At 47.9% G+C, this 18234-nt stretch overlaps 1 protein-coding gene across 1 annotated transcript in view; it reads left to right on the top strand.

The window, feature by feature from the left end:
* COL27A1 (collagen type XXVII alpha 1 chain) overlaps positions 1-18234 on the top strand; it is a 269697-nt gene that overhangs the window by 29268 nt on the left and 222195 nt on the right. The window contains exon 3 of the mRNA XM_044305696.1: positions 182-1515. Coding sequence (XP_044161631.1) covers positions 182-1515 — 1334 coding nt within the window. The remainder of the gene's footprint in view (positions 1-181; positions 1516-18234) is intronic.

Below are 18234 nucleotides of genomic sequence, written 5' to 3'. Positions count from 1 at the left end.
TCAACTGGTTCTTGTTAAAAAACAGAAACAGCAGCTGCTTGTAAGCTCTTCACGAGGCTGCACCACAGGAGCGCGTGTGCCTGCCTGACGGCTGCGCGTATCCTCTTTACAGTCCTTATTTATTGCGCTCTCTCTGGATGTGGTCACAAGATTGTAACCTGTTGATGTTCTTGGGTTTCAGATGTGGACGTTCTTCAGAAGTTGGGCCTCACGGGAAGCAAGCCATCCAGCCGCCCGGTTCCCAAAGGGGTCATACCATTCAAGTCGGGAGTCATTCTGACACAGCGAGCGCGTATCGAAGCTCCGATCTACGCCGTCATACCGCCCAGCTTAGGAACCAATCTCACCCTGGTGCTGAGCGTCTGCTCCTACCGCATTAACGATGCCTTTTTATTCGCTGTCCGAAGCAAAAAGAAAAAACTTGAGCTCGGGTTGCAGTTCATCCCGGGTAAAACTATAGTGTACGTGGGTCACAAGCAATCTGTATATTTTGATTACAATGTCCATGATGGCCAGTGGCACAATATGGCCATTGATATTCAAGGCCAAAAGGTGACTCTATATACTTCTTGTGGGAAGCAAAGAGTTGACGCCAGTCTGCATGTAAAGAAAGATGACACTTTGGATTCTGACGGGGTATTTATGCTGGGCAAGCTGAAGCAGCAGACTATACAATTTGAAGGTGCTCTATGCCAATTTGATATTTATCCTTCCGCCAAGGCAGCTCATAATTACTGTAGATATCTCAAGAAGCAGTGTAGGCAAGCGGACACCTTCCGGCCGAACCTGCTGCCTGTGATTCCACTGTTACCCCAGGAACTCAAGTTGCCTCCAATCGAAGAGCTATTGAGATCTTCAGGTAATCTTTCCGCCATTGCTCCTCCGACAGAGTTGAACACCTCGCACTGGACACCCAAGGTTAAGATTCCTTCTGTGAAGTTCACCACAAGCACTCCGGCCTTACAACCCTCCACGTCTCCACACCTTCCTAAAGCTGACACTCAGCTTTCTTCAAGCTTCTTAACCAGGACTGCCACCGTGGCCCTCAGGATAGCCGCCTCTGGTACGTCTTCGCCAGAACAGCCTCCACTCTCAGTATCGAAACCCGGCACGTCACTTGGCCAGAACACTACAAAGATCAAGAAGGGGCCGTCAGAAAAAACAACCAAGCAGACCACCTACCAAAAATCAACGACTAGGCCTCCATCAACTACTGCCTCATCTAAGCAGGCCAAAAAAAGCATCGGCAATCCCAGGAGTACAAATACCACCACCTCGAAGCAAGCGTTGGAGAAAAGAACTAGTACTCCAACTCCAAAGCATCTCACTGTGAGCCCCAAGGTCTACTCAACAGCGACTTCAGCACCCTACACAAAACCAGGATCTGAGTTTCATCACCCCTCTGCATCCACCTTTACTAGCCTGCTTGTTACTCATGATTACCTGTGGCTTGACCCAACTGCATTTCCTTACTTGATGGGACCTCCTGGGCCCAAAGGGGATCACGGTGCCCCAGTAAGTGGACGCACTGTTTTCTTATATATGATACATGTTGTATTGGATATTTCTGAATTGATTATATATTGCAGGTGTTTCTTTGTGCACTTCTGTTGTAGTAGACCCGGAGGTTCTGCCCTCTGCATGATCTTTAGTATGAGTTAGTGCAGACCATGCAAGGTGAACGTTTGTGGCCTACAAAGAAGGTATAATGGCTTTAGGCTTCATTTTGCCCTGTAACACTAGAAAACGGCCCTAGATTGGGAGTCATTTGATGCCCTTTGGTGCTTCTTCACATTCACATCATGGTTTCCATGTCAGGTCCTGATCTTTAAAGGGTATTCCCATCTGAGACAATGGGGGCATATCACTAGAATATGCCTCTATTATCTGATAGGTGCGGTTCCCACCTCTCGGGACCCGCACCTACATCGAGAATGGATCCCTGAAAGTTGTGGAGAGCTCACTGCGCATATGCAGCCACCCTCCATTCATTTCTATGGGGCCACCGAAAATAGCTGTTGGCTCCATAGAAATGAATGGGGGCGGTGGCCGCACAAGCGCACTGCCCTCCCATTCACTTTTATGGGGAGAACGCTTGGCGGCCCCGACCTTCCCTGCTCTGTTCTCGGCGTAGGTGCGGGTCCCAGAGGTGGGACCCGCACCTATCAGACAATAGGGGCATATCCTAGCAACATGCCCCATTGTCTGAGATTGGAATACCCCTTTAAGTGGTAATCTGGGAATTTGATATTGACGATCTATCCTTAGGATAGGTCATCTGATCAGCAGGACCCCCACCAATCCGGTATTGATGAGGTATAGGTCGTCAATATAAATTCCTGGAAAAACCTTTTTAATACTTCGTACATTTGCAGCTTTTTAGTATTTAAAGGGAAATATCCATCTTATAAAGTGATGGTATATGGCTAGGATATGTCTTCACTTTATGATCAGTGGGGGCCATGCTACATTTTACTTGACGAGCGGCTCCCCAGAAGCAATTAAGAGAAAACTAGAGGTTGCGGTCTGCGTTCACTAAACTAGAGTTTGGGGGTCTGCATTCTCAGGATCGTTGGGGGTCTCAGAGGTCAGAACCCCATTGATCATAAAGTGGCGAAATATAACTTGCTAAGATGGGAATACCTCTTTAATTACATTTGTGTGAAATGGCTGATTTATGAAGCTTTCTTTAAGGTTATGGCCACACAGCGCTGAATTTCTACATGTGTTACATGCGGGTTTGTTGCGGATTTCAGCACCTCCATTGATCAGATATTGATGACCTCTCCTGGGGATAGGCCACCAGTATTAAACACCCGGACAAGTCCTTTAAAGTCCGCACCACAGGTCAATGTATGCTCCTGATTTTGTCATAGATGCTGTATGTTTAACTCTGATCCACTTTGCTGCTGCTGTAAAACGTGGATTTGCTGCTACTAAATCTTCTGTGGCAGATTTGAAGGGGGTTCTGTCCCGTGTGGACATAATGCTTTCTGTGTCACCCCACGTCTTGTAAATTTGTGACTGGAGAACTGGTTGAGATTGCAAGCTTCCAGTAGGATAGATGTGTCGTTCCTCCAGAAGCCAGTTACCATCTATACTGGGGTGTTAAATCTTACAGCCAGTAATGGTCTTACTGATCTCCTAAGATGCACTTTCATATTGAAGGCTGAGGCTACACAGTGGTCAAGGCTATGGGGGGTCATTTACTAAGCTGAAAAACGCCTAAATTAGGTGTATTTCAGGCGCAAATGGCTCTATCTGCGACTTCGCCCTGCTCACGCCATGTCTCAAATTGCGGGTGGGGAAGGGGAATTTTTTTAGGCGTAGAAAATTTAGAAGCTGCCTTAAATTTAGAACACCGGCACCTCTTCATAACCTTGACGGATCCTCCGCCAGCTATGGGGCTTTATTAAGACCAAGATTCTAAAACGCCGGTGCCCCTATGTTCACATGCACTGCTGACATCAAATCCCAGGACTTGCCGAGGACTTTGATGTGGATTTCTTGAATTAAATCTGCGTCGAATCTGGCAAAAAAAAAATCAACATCAGAAAATCCACCGCTAATCCCCTGCATGCGAAAATAGATATAAAGTCAACAATTTCCTACAGGGAGAACAGTCGTCAGCAACTTTTTCAAAACTTTTGATGTTTTTAGTCTCGTTGTTGCCCCGGTCTAAATTTTGGGCTCGAATCTACTTTTGTAGATCGTTTTGAAAGATGCTGCATGCCATAGATTATGTCCTTCATGTCACGAAAGGCCCCGTTGTGTACGTCACCTGTATTGCCATCTAATGTTGATTAGATTGCCGCCGGCACACCGCTTTCTTGCATGGGGATAAGCGATGGCATGGCGATTGCTCCTTCCCATGCCATGGAGGACATCGTATGTAACAGCAGCGGCGTCCTCCATCTGACTATTTCTGGTAGGGAACGCTTCCCTCCCAACAATCGTCTGCAGGCATCAGTATGTCTAATACACCCTTAGGGAAGCCATTGACCTCTGTGGTGGCTGATATCTGATGCCTTGGATAAGACGTTGTACTTAGCCAAACCATTGAGTTAGAGAAGCCATTGTAGGGGTCTACCTATGGTGCCTACTCTAAGGGCATTGAGATAACAAGACTAATAAAATACTGCTAGTTTGGTACTACTGTACCTTCTCTGTGGTTCTCAAGTAGCAGTCGGTGATGCCCTCCGAGCCTGATGCACCTCAGTGACTTCACTAGTTCCTTAAAAAGGAAACTTCTGGACAGCCTTTAAAAATGGCTGCACCTATAAAGCCGCCTGGATCGGTTCAAGTACATGAAAACGGTTTTATTATGCATTATTATGTCTATAGTGGAGGAGGCATCTGGAATATCCATGGATTTATAGCTCCTGAGCCGCCAGGAAAGTGACTCTGTGACAGCGCCGTGTGCCCAGGTGTGGCACTGGCGCCTGTCCGTTTACAGAATGTAGTACGCCGGTGCATCATGGACGAAGGAGTGAGTCACACACATTACTGGCAGCTCATACCGGTGAGATCACGGCTCATTTCCCCCCTGGTCTCGACCGTGGAATTACTTTTTTTTGTCAATTGTTCAGCTGTGAACATTAATTCCAGGGAAATCCCGAGTATTTTCCCTCGCTCGGGACCAAAACAACCACGCTGGTATTTAACGTACTGCAGCCGTGTGGACGGGGCCCCTGCTATCTTTTCTATTAGATTATCCAGCTCAATTATGATACGATATAGATTTTATTTATTACACTGGAAATTGGAAACTGATGATCACCAACATGAGTCTTTTTCAGGGTGGTCTCCGGATATTACACAGTAGATAAGGCCTGGATGTTAGGAATTAATGTATAGCGCCAGTGCGGATCCCTAACGTATGGCTACCAGAAGATTGTTGACTTTACGCATTGTGTGTAATTTGAACAATATGAAATATCTTTTGCAGTTTTATGGGTAATTGATAACATGCGGCAGCCATATAATCCGCTGTTAGTGATAATACTCTGTAGTATGGGCCGTGTAGGGACACGCTGACCATTAACAGCCTTCCCTATGGCCAAATTTATATGGATTAGGGTGAAGTCCCTGCCACAAAGCCCGCGACAAATCTGCATGGGACTGATGTTGTTTTTTGACTCTGGCTTGTCACAGATGTTGACGCTGCAAATTATTTCTCGTATCATCGACGTACGCTAAGGGTATGTTCATGCTCAGTGCTGAAAAAAACGACGATTTGGAATCCGCCTTGAAATTCCACGTAGTTTTTTGATCCTAGCCTTTTCGATGGGAAGTTTGGATGTGGATTCGACCCGGAGTGGAATCCAGTGCCAAAATCCACGTAGAGATAAATCTATGAGGACATACCCCCGGGGCTCATTCACACATAATTTTTTGGCGTTGATATTGGAGTCTTTCAGCTCCAAAAAATGCCTCACAACAGCCTCCAATTCTTTTTAGTTGCAAGCATTACTTGCTTTTTTTCCATGTAGAAAATAGAAGCAGCGTGCCCTATCTTGGAATCCGCGCTGAATGTCCCTTTGAATTGAATGGGAAGCATCGAAAAACGGCTCTGTGTGTCGATGCAGTTTTTGCGCGGTTTCCGGAGCCAAAACCACAACCTAAAAATGCATGTTTTGTAGTGAAGTAAACACCTATTGGTAAAAAATAAAATAAAATAAATAAAAGCGTAAAAAACTGCATCAAAAACCAGTCACTACAGGTCAAATGTAGCATTACTTGCTGGCCGTTTGTATAATGCCTGGATGGTGCTCTTACTTGTTGGGTCTCCATTAGAACACATAGAATGGGATCCGGAGTGAGGACGCTATAACGTCCGTATACCACAATTGGGGTTGTCGCTGTGAGACAAAATGGTTGGAAATAGGCTTCTCCCTGCCCAAATCAACAAGTCTCTTCCTATACATGGATAGTTTAGGGTAGAATGACCCTATTAAAAGAGTATCTGTTAGCATTATCAACCCTATTAAGTCAGGCTTGCTGATCAAAACGACCCCTTATTTATGTCTGAACGAAGCGTTTTTATGAATATGCTAATTAGCTAGTTGGAGCACCAAAGTGCCAGTCAGATCCCTTGGAGCAGTAGTTTGTAAGCACCCCTGCAGCCTTTCCCCTGGATCCCACAAGTTGTCTAGCCCTCTTAATCCAGGGGAGGGCGGATTGTCTCTGACTGCAGGGGTGTTTACAAACTGGTGCTCCAAGGGTCGTGGCAGCACCTTGGTGCTCCAAATAGCTAATTAGCATATTAATAAAATAGTTTTCTCCTGAACATTGCATCGTACAGACAAAAATGAGGCCTTGTTTTGATCAGCATGGTCCATCCAGGTAGCATGCCTGGCTTAATAGGGTTGATCATGCTTTATGTTTTTATGAAATGGATGACAACCAGTATGGTCCACACCTTCACCTCAGAATCCAAAAGGCGACTATGGGGCATATTTAGCAATCAATTTGCTCTGAAATTGACCGTGTCTCACTACAATCTTCAGTGTGCGCCATCTTGGTGAATATGCTTAGAAAGTTAATACTGGCGAACTGCTCAGACCTCCTGTCCCAAGGAACCGGTTTAATGACGAAGATATTGTTAAAAAGGAGGTTACACCTTTATATAGATTTATACAGTTTTATTGGAATACATTGGTGTCATTGGCGTATGCTTTAATGGATATGAGTATATATATAATATAAACAGGTGCACACAGCATATTGGGCTTTATGAATAAAACTAGCAGAAGGACCCGGCTTCGCACGGGTATATTTTATCTATTTCATTTAATGTTTGTGTGTGTCGTTAAAAGATATCGACAGTATCCCCTATAACAGTGACCTCTACAGTACCCCACCCCTTAACACTGACCCCCCCCCTCACAGTGCCCCGTCTACTTAAAATGGGACCTCCACAACAGCCCACCCCCTTAACTTTGACCTTCACAGCAGCCTGCCCCTTTACCAGTAAGTTCCACAGCACCCAACCCTCTTGACAGTGACCTCCACAGGGGCATGCCCCCTTAACGGTGACCTCTACAGCACCCGCCCCTTAACACTGACAATAGGTTATAGTCCCCTTAACTGTGGCCTCCACCATTTCTAGCCCCCTTAACAGAGACCTCCACAGCGACTGCCCCTTTAACAGTGACCTCACAGTACCCCGCTCCCTTAACAGTGACCTCACAGTACCCGCTCCCTTAACAGTGACTGCCACAGTACCCCGCTCCCTTAACAGTGACTACCACAGTACCCCGCTCCCTTAACAGTGACTACTACAGTACCCCGCTCCCTTAACAGTGACTGCCACAGTACCCCACTCCCTTAACAGTGACTACCACAGTACCCCGCTCCCTTAACAGTGACTGCCACAGTACCCCGCTCCCTTAACAGTGACTGCCACAGTACCCCGCTCCCTTAACAGTGACTGCCACAGTACCCCGCTCCCTTAACAGTGACTGCCACAGTACCCCGCTCCCTTAACAGTGACTGCCACAGTACCCCGCTCCCTTAAAGGGGTTGTCCGGGTTCAGAGCTGAACCCGGACATACCCTTATTTTCACCCCGGCAGCCCTCCTGAGCCTGGCATCGGAGCATCTCATGCTCCGATGCGCTCCAGTGCCCTGCGCTAGATCGCGCAGGGCACAGGCTCTTGTGTTTTCAATAACACACTGCCGGGCGGTAACTTCCGCCCAGCAGTGTGTTCGGTGACGTCACCGGCTCTGAGGGGCGGGCTTTAGCTCTGCCCTAGCCGTTTTACTGGCTAGGGCAGAGCCAAATCCCGCCCATCAGTGCCGGTGACGTCACCGGGCTGCCTGTCAGCCCCATAGAGAGCCCGGTACGTCACCGGAACTCAGAAAAATGCCTTTGCCCTGCGCGATTTAGCGCAGGGCAAAGGAGAGCATCGGAGCATGAACTGCTCCGATGCTCATGTCAGGGGGGCTGCCGGGGTGAAAATGGAGGGATGTCCAGGTTCAGCTCTGAACCTGGACAACCCCTTTAACAGTGACTACCACAGTACCCCGCTCCCTTAACAGTGACTACCACAGTACCCCGCTCCCTTAACAGTGACTGCCACAGTACCCCGCTCCCTTAACAGTGACTACCACAGTACCCCGCTCCCTTAACAGTGACTGCCACAGTACCCCCTCCCTTAACAGTGACTGCCACAGTACCCCGCTCCCTTAACAATGACTGCCACAGTACCCGCTCCCTTAACAGTGACTGCCACAGTACCCGCTCCCTTAACAGTGACTGCCACAGTACCCCCGCTCCCTTAACAGTGACTGCCACAGTACCCCGCTCCCTTAACAGTGACTGCCACAGTACCCCGCTCCCTTAACAGTGACTGCCACAGTACCCCGCTCCCTTAACAGTGACTGCCACAGTACCCCGCTGCCTTAACAGTGACCTCACAGTACCCCGCTCCCTTAACAGTGACTGTCACAGTACCCCGCTGCCCCTTTAATAGTGGCCTCCACAGTCCCCTCCATCCTTAACAGTGACCTCCACAGTGCCTGCCCCTTTAACAGTAACCTCTACAGCAGCCTGCCCCCTTAACAGTAACATCCACAGCGCCCTCCCCTTTAACAGTGACCTCACAGTACCCTGCTGCCCCTTTAATAGTTGCCTCCACAGTCCCCTCGCTCCTTAAGGCCTCATGCACACGACAGTGTTTTTTCACTGTCAGTGATTTGGCTTCAGTGGTCCGTGTCCGATTTTTGCTTCAGTTGTGTTTCCTTGTGTCTTCCTTTTTTTTTTGTCTGACAGGGGAAAAAAAAAGGAAGGTTAATGGAAAGTGTAATTTTATTGCACCAAGGTTTTGTAGAAAAATGCCACATTTCGTGATTGTAAATGCGCGGATTCCTTTAGTGGACATACACACACGCATACATACACTCAGCTTTATATATTAGCTGGAGGACAGACTGCTGAGGTGTTTCCCATGGTAACCAATCAGATTTCAGCTTTCATATTTCCAGTGGAGGTTAAGCAATTAAAGAAGTGATTTGATTGGCTGTTGCAAGCTGCTGCCTCTCTCACTTCTTGGTGGCTCCCAGCTCATTCAGGGACTGCAGTGCTAAAATGTCTGGGACTTCCTTGGTTCAATTGAAAATAGTATAGACATGTATTTTATTCTTTGAATAGTGAAGATTTCTATAATCTCTGACAAAACTGTCAGTAATAGGCTTCACAGGAAGGTAGATGTATTTAGTACTTAAAAAAATATATATATCAGCAGTACATACCGGTAGGTTTTTCAATCAAAATGGCTACTGTTATGGATTCCACAGGGGCTGACCCAGCTTTTCTAGTCTTGTATTGGCAGTTTGGTTGTGGAGCGCTTCATGATGTTGTTGGGTAGATTTGTCATTCAGGAATCACTGGTGGCCATATTGGTTGTCATCCAACCCAATAGAATTTATATAGATAATGGCTCCTTTTACACCATATTTACTCCTCTGCTGGGCTTTCTGTAATGCTTTCCCATAGGAATTATTGTGTGACAGCCTCGTATCACTCAGGGATACAGAGGCTGCTGCACACACCATCCAGCTTCCCCGGTCCTCGCTGGGGGGGAGTCGGTACACACCCGGGAGTGCGCGCCTCCAGGTTTTTTGCGCTCGCCGTGGTGGCGTTTGACCATGGCATGTGCGGGGTTAAACGTATGCGATCTTCAAAGTCCCGCCCAGCATGTACGGCGCTGGTCAGGAAGGGGTTAATGGGGTAAACGGCGTCCACTTTCAGCTCCTTTTGCCCTGCTTTCCATATACATAGTCTACCATGATATTGTCACACTATGCATGTTGGAATGGTGCTTTATACCCCTGATGAAGGACTAAATTTGGCGTGAAAGGAGCCTTACGGAGGCGTAATATGACCAGCATGATAGCTCTGGTACGGGTTTCCGCCATGATTCCTGACAAATCTAATGTGACGATATGCCCCCTGTTTCCACCTAATTGCATAGCCTGTCTACATTGCCATACAATACTCAACCCCTGTGGAAGCCATAACGGTAGCCATTTTGCTGAATTAGGTCTGATGGAGGATGCCACCATTTTTTCCGTCAGATTCATACACAATAACCCCCCCCCCCCCAAAAAAAAAAAAGTTAGAGGTGCAGCAGGGCCCTACAGGCCGCCATGGGTGCGGCCATACAACCACGCCAGGTTGTTCGCAGCTGTAATATGTCGTGTGTATGGGTCCTTAGATTTGCCTAGGGGTGTTGAATTGGGATTATGATGTTTCACCGTGTTACCCATTCAGTAGAAGCCTTGCCACAAATGTCACTTTCACCGCTGGCAAGCCAAGCACGCTGACATCCTCTTTCAGAATTTTCTGCGGTCCGGGCACCATAGCAAAAAGCGGGAGCCCTGTTTGCATTTTTACATTCTAAATACCCAGGTGCACATTTATCAGCGAGCTGTCTCCTGCAGCCTCCTCGCTCGGCGCGTAGCACCCTCCCATGGGCAGATGTCGTCTATTAAATCCATATGTCGTATAAAATATTTCCGTTTTGTAGGCTATCCGCACTGAGTCACAAAGTCGACCTCTCTTTCCCTCTCCTCAGCATTTCACACTCTGAAGAGAGAGAATTCTCACATGAGAAGACATGCTGGTCCTGCCCAGGAGGTGAGGCCGACAAATTATGACTGCCATACTGTGAATAATGGGCACCAGTTGGCAGTCTAGGCCGTCCTTATCCATTCAAGAATGAGTAACCTGGGGTGAACCAGGTTTATCGTCTTTAGAATATATTGCTTAAATAGCAATTCCCCAATATAGTGTTAATGGGATCTTTCCAGTTTTTTAAAGGGGGCGGTTCTGAGTTTACAATATGGATGCCCTGTCCTTAGGATAGGCCATCAATATCAGATTCGTAGGGGGGACGAATCTCAGTACTTTGAAAGGTGGCAGTGCTCGGGCCATACATCTGGTAGCGTCTGCACGGTGTACCGCAACGTTGCCTTCATGTTTAATGCAGCACTTGAGTTTTTAATAAATCTATATAACTTAAAGGGCATCTGTCAGCAGTTTTGTCCCTATGACACTGGCTGACCTGTTACATGTGCGCTTGGCAGCTGAAGACATCTGTGCTGGTCCCATGTTCATATGTGCCCGCATTGCTGAGAAAAATTAAGTTTTAATATATGCAAATGAGCCTCTAGGAGCAACGAGGGCATTTTTCTTCCTGGTCCTGTTAATCAAAGTGCAGAGGATGTGACAGTTGTAGAGAGAGCTGAGCCTCTAGGTGTAACGGCAACGCCCCCGTTGCTCCTAGAGGCTCATTTGCATATATTAAAACATCATGTTTCCCAGCAATGCGGGCACATGTGAACATGGGACCAACACAGATGTCTTCAGCTGCTAAACGTTCATGTAACAGGCCAGCCAGTGTCATAAGGACAAAACTGCTGACAGATGCCCTTTAAAGGCAAACCTATCCACTATGTATAGGATAGGGGATAAGTGTCTGATTGTTGGGGGTCCAACCTCTGGGGCCCTTGCCAATCCCAGTAAGGGAGTCGCCGTTCCTCTGTATGGATGAAGCTACAGGTCGCTCTCGCACGCTGCTATGCCATTCGTTCTCGATAGAACTGCAGGAGAAAGGCAAGCACAGTGCTCGGCTATGTTTCGCAGTCCCATAGAGTTCGGTGAGTCCCCATTCTTATGAACCCTGGGGGCTGCGCACCACCAATCAGACACTTATCCCTCTATGCTGTCTCATAACACATAGCACAAGTCTCATAACGTGACAGCTGGTACAGCCTAATATATACTGAAATCCCCAATGCACGGGCATCGGGGGAATGGGTAGTTGGCCCTTGATATCTTTTATCTTCTATTTTTTTCATTTATAGCGAGGGTTATCAATACGAGGCCGGCACAGACGTCGCTAGCGTAAGCCTGAGGACAGTCGATTTTTACGGGAAGCCTGTGGTTTGTCAGACAAAAAATAATAAAAATTAATTAAGAAGCGGCAACCGCATGAGGTATTTCTGATTTCAGGCTTGGAATTTTTTATCCCGTTTTTTAAAACAATACCGGAGGTGGATTCAAAAAGAGAAGATGATTCAGCCTCTCCTATAATAACTGCGTCCTGTTTAAAGGGGTTGTCCCATGACTAATGTAAGATATGGAAATCAGACATCATATAGAACACGACAACCTCTTTCTAACAAAGCTAGATCCAGCCCTGTACCTCACATGGATCCAGAGATCTCCCCGTTCATTGCTCCAGTTGCACTGCTAGATTTATTGAAACTATCAGCTCAGGGGCTGTGTCCTTTCTCAGGGGACATGTCCTTTCTGCTGCAGCTGTTGGCAGTTGAAGGCTGGAACTGAGCATGTGCTTCCATCTCGATGAGCAGGACAGAGAAATTGGAAAAACAAACAAACAGCAGGTGGCGCCATACAGATACTTTTTATTGAATAACTCGGTGGCTATGCTAAATTTTTAATTACATGAAATTACGAAAGTGTTCAGATCTAAGTGCTGGTTTGAAAACTATAATATTTTTTTGTGGGACATCCCCCTTTAAGATCCGTTCCTGGATTTGGCTTTAAAACCTGCATTACATAACCTGGATATAGAGACCCGGCCTTGGTACGCTGATACAGTTTGCGGTCTGGCCCCAGTAACTGCATGCGGATTACCGCTAATTGGTTGCAGCTAATGGCATTTATCAAGTAGAGAAAGTTAAAGGGAACCTGCCATCAACTTTGTGCTTCCCACACTAATGGCAGAATAAAGCAGAGACAGGTGAGTTGATTTCAGCGGTCTGTCAATTAAAAGTAAGTGGTTGCCGAGAACCAACATCACAATCATTACAGACTGGGCCTGGAGAAGAGTCCCGGCCACCTGAGAAGAGTCCTGGTTATCCATGAATTCCTGCTCTCCTGCCCACCTGCTGATGGCTGACAGTCTTCTACCGAGTTTTCTCCCTTTCTCTCTAGGAGAGAACTGCCAATCATCAGCAGATGGCGGGAGAGCAGGAGATTATGTATCACCAGGACTCTTCTCAGGTAAGTTTGACTCCTCTCAAGGCCTGGGCTACAATGATTATGATGCTGGTTCTCGGCAACCACTTACATTTAGCTCATCAGTGACACACCGCTGACATCAGCATTTCTGTCACTACTTTATAATGCCCTCAGTGAGGTCAGCATAACGTTGATGACGGGTTCCTTTAAGGCACTCACTAATGTATTGTAATTATTAGGGATGAGCGAATCGACTTCGGATGAAACATCCAAAGTCGTTTCGCATAAAACTTTGTTCTAATAATGTAAGGAGTGAGCGCTCTGTATAGTATTAGAATGTATTGGGTCAGATGAGCCGAAGTTATTACTTCGCGAGACTTCACATAATAACTTCAGAAATTGATTTATACTGTAAAAAAACATTTCCTGAACTCGGGTTCGGTTCCAAGTGGTACCTTGGAACTGAACCAGAGTTCGGTAAAAAAATTTTTTTACAGTATAAGGCTCCATTCACACGTCCGCAATTTCGTTCCGCATTTTGCAGAACGGAATTTCGGACCTATTCATTCCTATGGGGCACGGAATTGCGGATCACGGAATTGCGGATCCACACTTCCGGGTCCGCACTTAGAACATGTCCTATTCTTGTCCGCAATTGCGGACAAGAACAGGCATATTCTATTAGTGCCGGCAATGTGCGATCCGCAAAATGCGGAACGCACATTGCCGCTGTCCGTGTTTTGTGGATCCGCAAAACACGTTGCGGACGTGTGAATGGAGCCTAAGGCTTCTTTTACACGACCGTATGGCTTTTTCAGTTCTGTTGTTCCATTTTTTGTATCCGTTTCTGTTCCGTTTTGCCGTATGGTATATACAGTATACAGTAATAGAATAAAAAAAAATTGGGCTGGGCATAAAATTTTCAATAGATGGTTCTGCAAAAACGGAATGAATACAGAAGACATACGGATGCATTTCCGTATGTTTTCCGTTTTTATTGCTGACCCATTGACTTGAATGGAGCCACGGAACGTGATTTACGGGCAATAATAGGACATGTTCTGTCTTTCAACGGAATGGAAATACGAAAACGGAATGCATACGGAGTACATTCGTTTTTCTTTTTGTGGAACCGTTGAAATGAATGGTTTCGTATACGGACCGTAAAAAACGGTCGTGTGAAAGAGGCCTAAATCAATTTCTGAAGTTATTATGCAAAGTCTCTCGAAGTAATAACTTCGGCTCATCGGAGCCAATACATTCTAATATTGTACCGAGCGCCAGCTCCGTACAGTATTGAAACAAAATTTTATGCAAATCGACTTCGAATGTTTCATCCGAAGTCGATTCGCTCATCCCTAGTTATTATTCATATTGCTTCCTTTGCTGGCTGGATCCAGTCACTTTCCAGCACGCAACAGTTTTTGTCTGGCTAGGCAGGATCCAGTGAACTCCGGCATCAGACGGCCATAACATTTTAAGGTTCCAGTACCTCAGTACCTGGGCTCTGGTTCTGCTGGGATCTACATTAGGTTCAGGGAACGTAGACTTTTGAGACTATAATATGGACAACAAAATGCACCTTGGGCTAGGCTCAGCGCACGTTGCGTTTATGCCAGGAAAAACTCCCACCATATGTCATACATTAAAGGGGTTTTCCAGTTTGCATCAATGTCCTTTAAAATAAAACTTTATGACGGTAAGTATAATCGTGTAATATATTTATTTTACCTGTATTGCTTCTATCTCCGGTTCTGGGTTGTGGTCACATGACCATGTCCATGCAGCTCGTATTTCCTGTGATGTTATGTCCAGGGCCGGCCTTAGGTGTTCAGGCGCCCTGTGCGAGATAACCTTGTGGCGCCCCCCCCCCCCCCCAAAAAAAAAAAAAAAAACACTGCTTGTTGCTGGCATCATGGCATAGGCTGGCTGACTATCCAACCAAGTAGTTACCAGCCCTCACACCCCAAAGGCCGGTGTAATGTTATACTTCCCTAGTTCGTGAGATTTCCCTACCCTCGTCACTTCCGGTCGCACCGGACATGACGTGAGGAGGTGTGCAGCGCCGCGCAGGCGCACAACGACAGGTTAGGGAAATTTCACAGCAGAGTGCGCATGCGCCAGGAGCCTCGCCGGCGGTTAGGGTAGGGAAAAACTATGGGCCAATGTGCAGGCGCAGGGATCGGATGGATGTTCTCAGCTGAACACCGGCCGACACTGCGCATGCATCGGGAGCCTCACCAGCGGTTAGGGAAGGGAAAAATTACGTACGGGCCAGTGCTTTTTCCCTACCCTAACCGCTGGTGAGGCTCCCAGCGCATGCGCAGTGTCGGCCGGTGTCCAGCTGAGAAAATTCGTTTCCAATGTAGTATTAATAACTAAACAATTAAATAATAAACATATTGCATTGTCTACTTACCGCCAGGACAATTAGATGATCTGGACTCTGGCTGCAGTCTGGCTCTGGGGACTCCATTGTCACTCTCTCCCCCCCCCCTCCCTCTCTTGTCACTCTTTCCCCCCCCCCTTCCCTTGTCACTCTCATTATTCCACCCGCCCTCCCTTGTCACTCTCATTATTTCCCCCCCCATCACTCTCATTATTTCCCCCCCATCACTCTCATTATTTCCCCCCCCCATCACTCTCATTATTTCCCCCCCCATCACTCTCATTATTTCCCCCCCCCACTCTCATTATTTCCCCCCCCCACTCTCATTATTTCCCCCCCCCCACTCTCATTATTTCCCCCCCCCCACTCTCATTATTTCCCCCCCCCACTCTCATTATTTCCCCCCCCCACTCTCATTATTTCCCCCCCCACTCTCATTATTTCCCCCCCCCACTCTCATTATTTCCCCCCCCCACTCTCATTATTTCCCCCCCCCACTCATTATTTCCCCCCCCCACTCTCATTATTTCCCCCCCCCACTCTCATTATTTCCCCCCCCCCACTCTCATTATTTCCCCCCCCCCACTCTCATTATTCCCCCCCCCCCACTCTCATTATTTCCCCCCCCCCCCACTCTCATTATTTCCCCCCCCCCCACTCTCATTATTTCCCCCCCCCCCACTCTCATTATTTCCCCCCCCCCACTCTCATTATTTCCCCCCCCCACTCTCATTATTTCCCCCCCCCACTCTCATTATTTCCCCCCCCCACTCTCATTATTCTCCCCCCCCCCCACTCTCATTATTCTCCCCCCCCCCCACTCTCATTATTCCCCCCCCCTCATTATTCTCCCCCCCCCCACTCTCATTATTCTCCCCCCCCCCCCACTCTCATTATTCTCCCCCCCCCCCCACTCTCATTATTCTCCCCCCCCCCCACTCTCATTATTCCCCCCCCCCCCCCATGTCACTCTCTTTCGTTCCTCCCCCCTCCCCCCTTGTCACTCTCTTTCTACTCCCACGTCCCACCTCCACCTCTAGTGTAGCGTGGCCGAGCTCTGTTAGGTCCGCGGTACAGGAGCATTTGTTTCCTGTACCCGGCCGGACTGACAGGAAGTGCACACTAAGTGAGCACTTCCTGTCAGTCCGGCCGGGTACAGGAAACAAAAGCTCCTGTACCGCGGACCTAACAGAGCTCGGCCACGCTACATTAACAGGCGCAGGATTCTTTAGAGCGGCAAGCGCTCAGCCTCAGCCACTCAGGCGGCGCAGAGTGAGGGGCGCCGCCAGCCGCCCCCAACTTATATAAGCAACTTTTTTTTTTTTAAACCGCAACGGGCGCCGGGCGCCCCCTGCTGAATATAGGAGGGGGGGGGGGGCCCGTGGGAAAACATAAGTGCCGCCTCGCCTGCCCATATTACATTGCGGGCTGTCGGCCGCCCGGCGCCCCTGTTGCTATGGCGCCCTGTGCGGCCGCACAGCCCGCACACCCCAAAGGCCGGCCCTGGTTATGTCCATGGGCGGGGCAGTGATAAGGGAGTGTCTATGTAACCAGCTGGGTGGGAGGAGCTATAAACTAGCTGGGCGTTGTGAGTCGCAGTGATAGGGGAGTGTCTATGTAATTTGCTGGGTGGGAGGAGCTATAAACTAGCTGGGCGTTATGAAGGGCAAGGATAGGGGAGTGTCTATGTAACTAGCTGGGTGGGAGGAGCTATAAACTAGCTGGGCGTTGTGAGGGGCAGTGATAGGGGAGTGTCTATGTAACTAGCTGGGTGGGAGGAGCTATAAACTAGCTGGGCGTTGTTAGGGGCAGTGATAGGGGAGAGTCTATGTAACTAGCTGGGTGGGAGGAGCTATAAACTAGCTGGGCGTTGTTGGGGGCAGTGATAGGGGAGTGTCTATGTAACTGGGTGGGAGGAGCTATAAACTAGCTGGGCGTTGTTAGGGGCAGTGATAGGGGAATGTCTATGTAACTAGCTGGGTGGGAGGAGCGATAAACTGGGCGTTGATAGGGGTGGTGCTGTCTCAGAGGAAGGAGAAGTGCATGATGGGTTTGGTTGGATACGGCAACAGGAAGTGCTACATACAGGAGGGAAACAACCCAGAGGGATTGATTTACATGGTGAAAACGAGTTAGGAGAGCCCAAAGTGAAAAACAAAAAAGCATGGGGAAGATGTACATGAGGTAAGCACCAAAATAGTCCCAGAAAACCCCTTTAAACATATCCGTAGTGCTCCATTTATGTGTCGGCATTCTTTTTTTTTTTTCAACTGTATCACAGCAGACTATGCTCGTCTATACAGAAGGTTGCAGCAAAAAAAAAAAACGTATACCATGCGTTATACAACTTTTTATGTTGAGACTAATATTTTGGAGGCTATATACACCGCCGACAATCGCTCGTATACAGCCTGTTATCTGAAAGCATTCTTAGTGGAGAGACCTAAGGCTGTGCTCATCATGAGCTCCCTGATTCACAGATTCACTCCTAGTATTACATACATAAAGATGATTCTAGATTGAGTCAATAACAGGTAGGCAGCTTAGTGCACTCGCTGTATTCCGGTGCGGCGTCCACCGTCCTGTGGCGGTACCTCCATACACGCGCCGGCAGCACTTAAGAACCTCACAGCCGGTATGTCTAGAATAAACTATGAAGCTGGCTGACTCTTTTATTAGATTCCAGGTTTGTGATTCTGTCCGCCGTTAGTATACGTCATCCCTATGGGGTTAGGATCCATGGGGGGTGCACAAAGGTCAGTAAGGTCCCCGGGCTGGAGTAGAGGGTCTGCTGTTCTGTGGGAGGAGGGCTCCCAGAGATAAGGGTCTGCATTGTAGACTTGACAGAGGTG

Source organism: Bufo gargarizans, chromosome 9 (genome assembly GCF_014858855.1).
Source record: "Bufo gargarizans isolate SCDJY-AF-19 chromosome 9, ASM1485885v1, whole genome shotgun sequence".
NCBI classification, from domain to species: Eukaryota; Metazoa; Chordata; class Amphibia; order Anura; family Bufonidae; genus Bufo; species Bufo gargarizans.
Note: the sequence above shows the minus strand (reverse complement) of the source record. Positions and strands in the feature narration are given on the sequence as shown.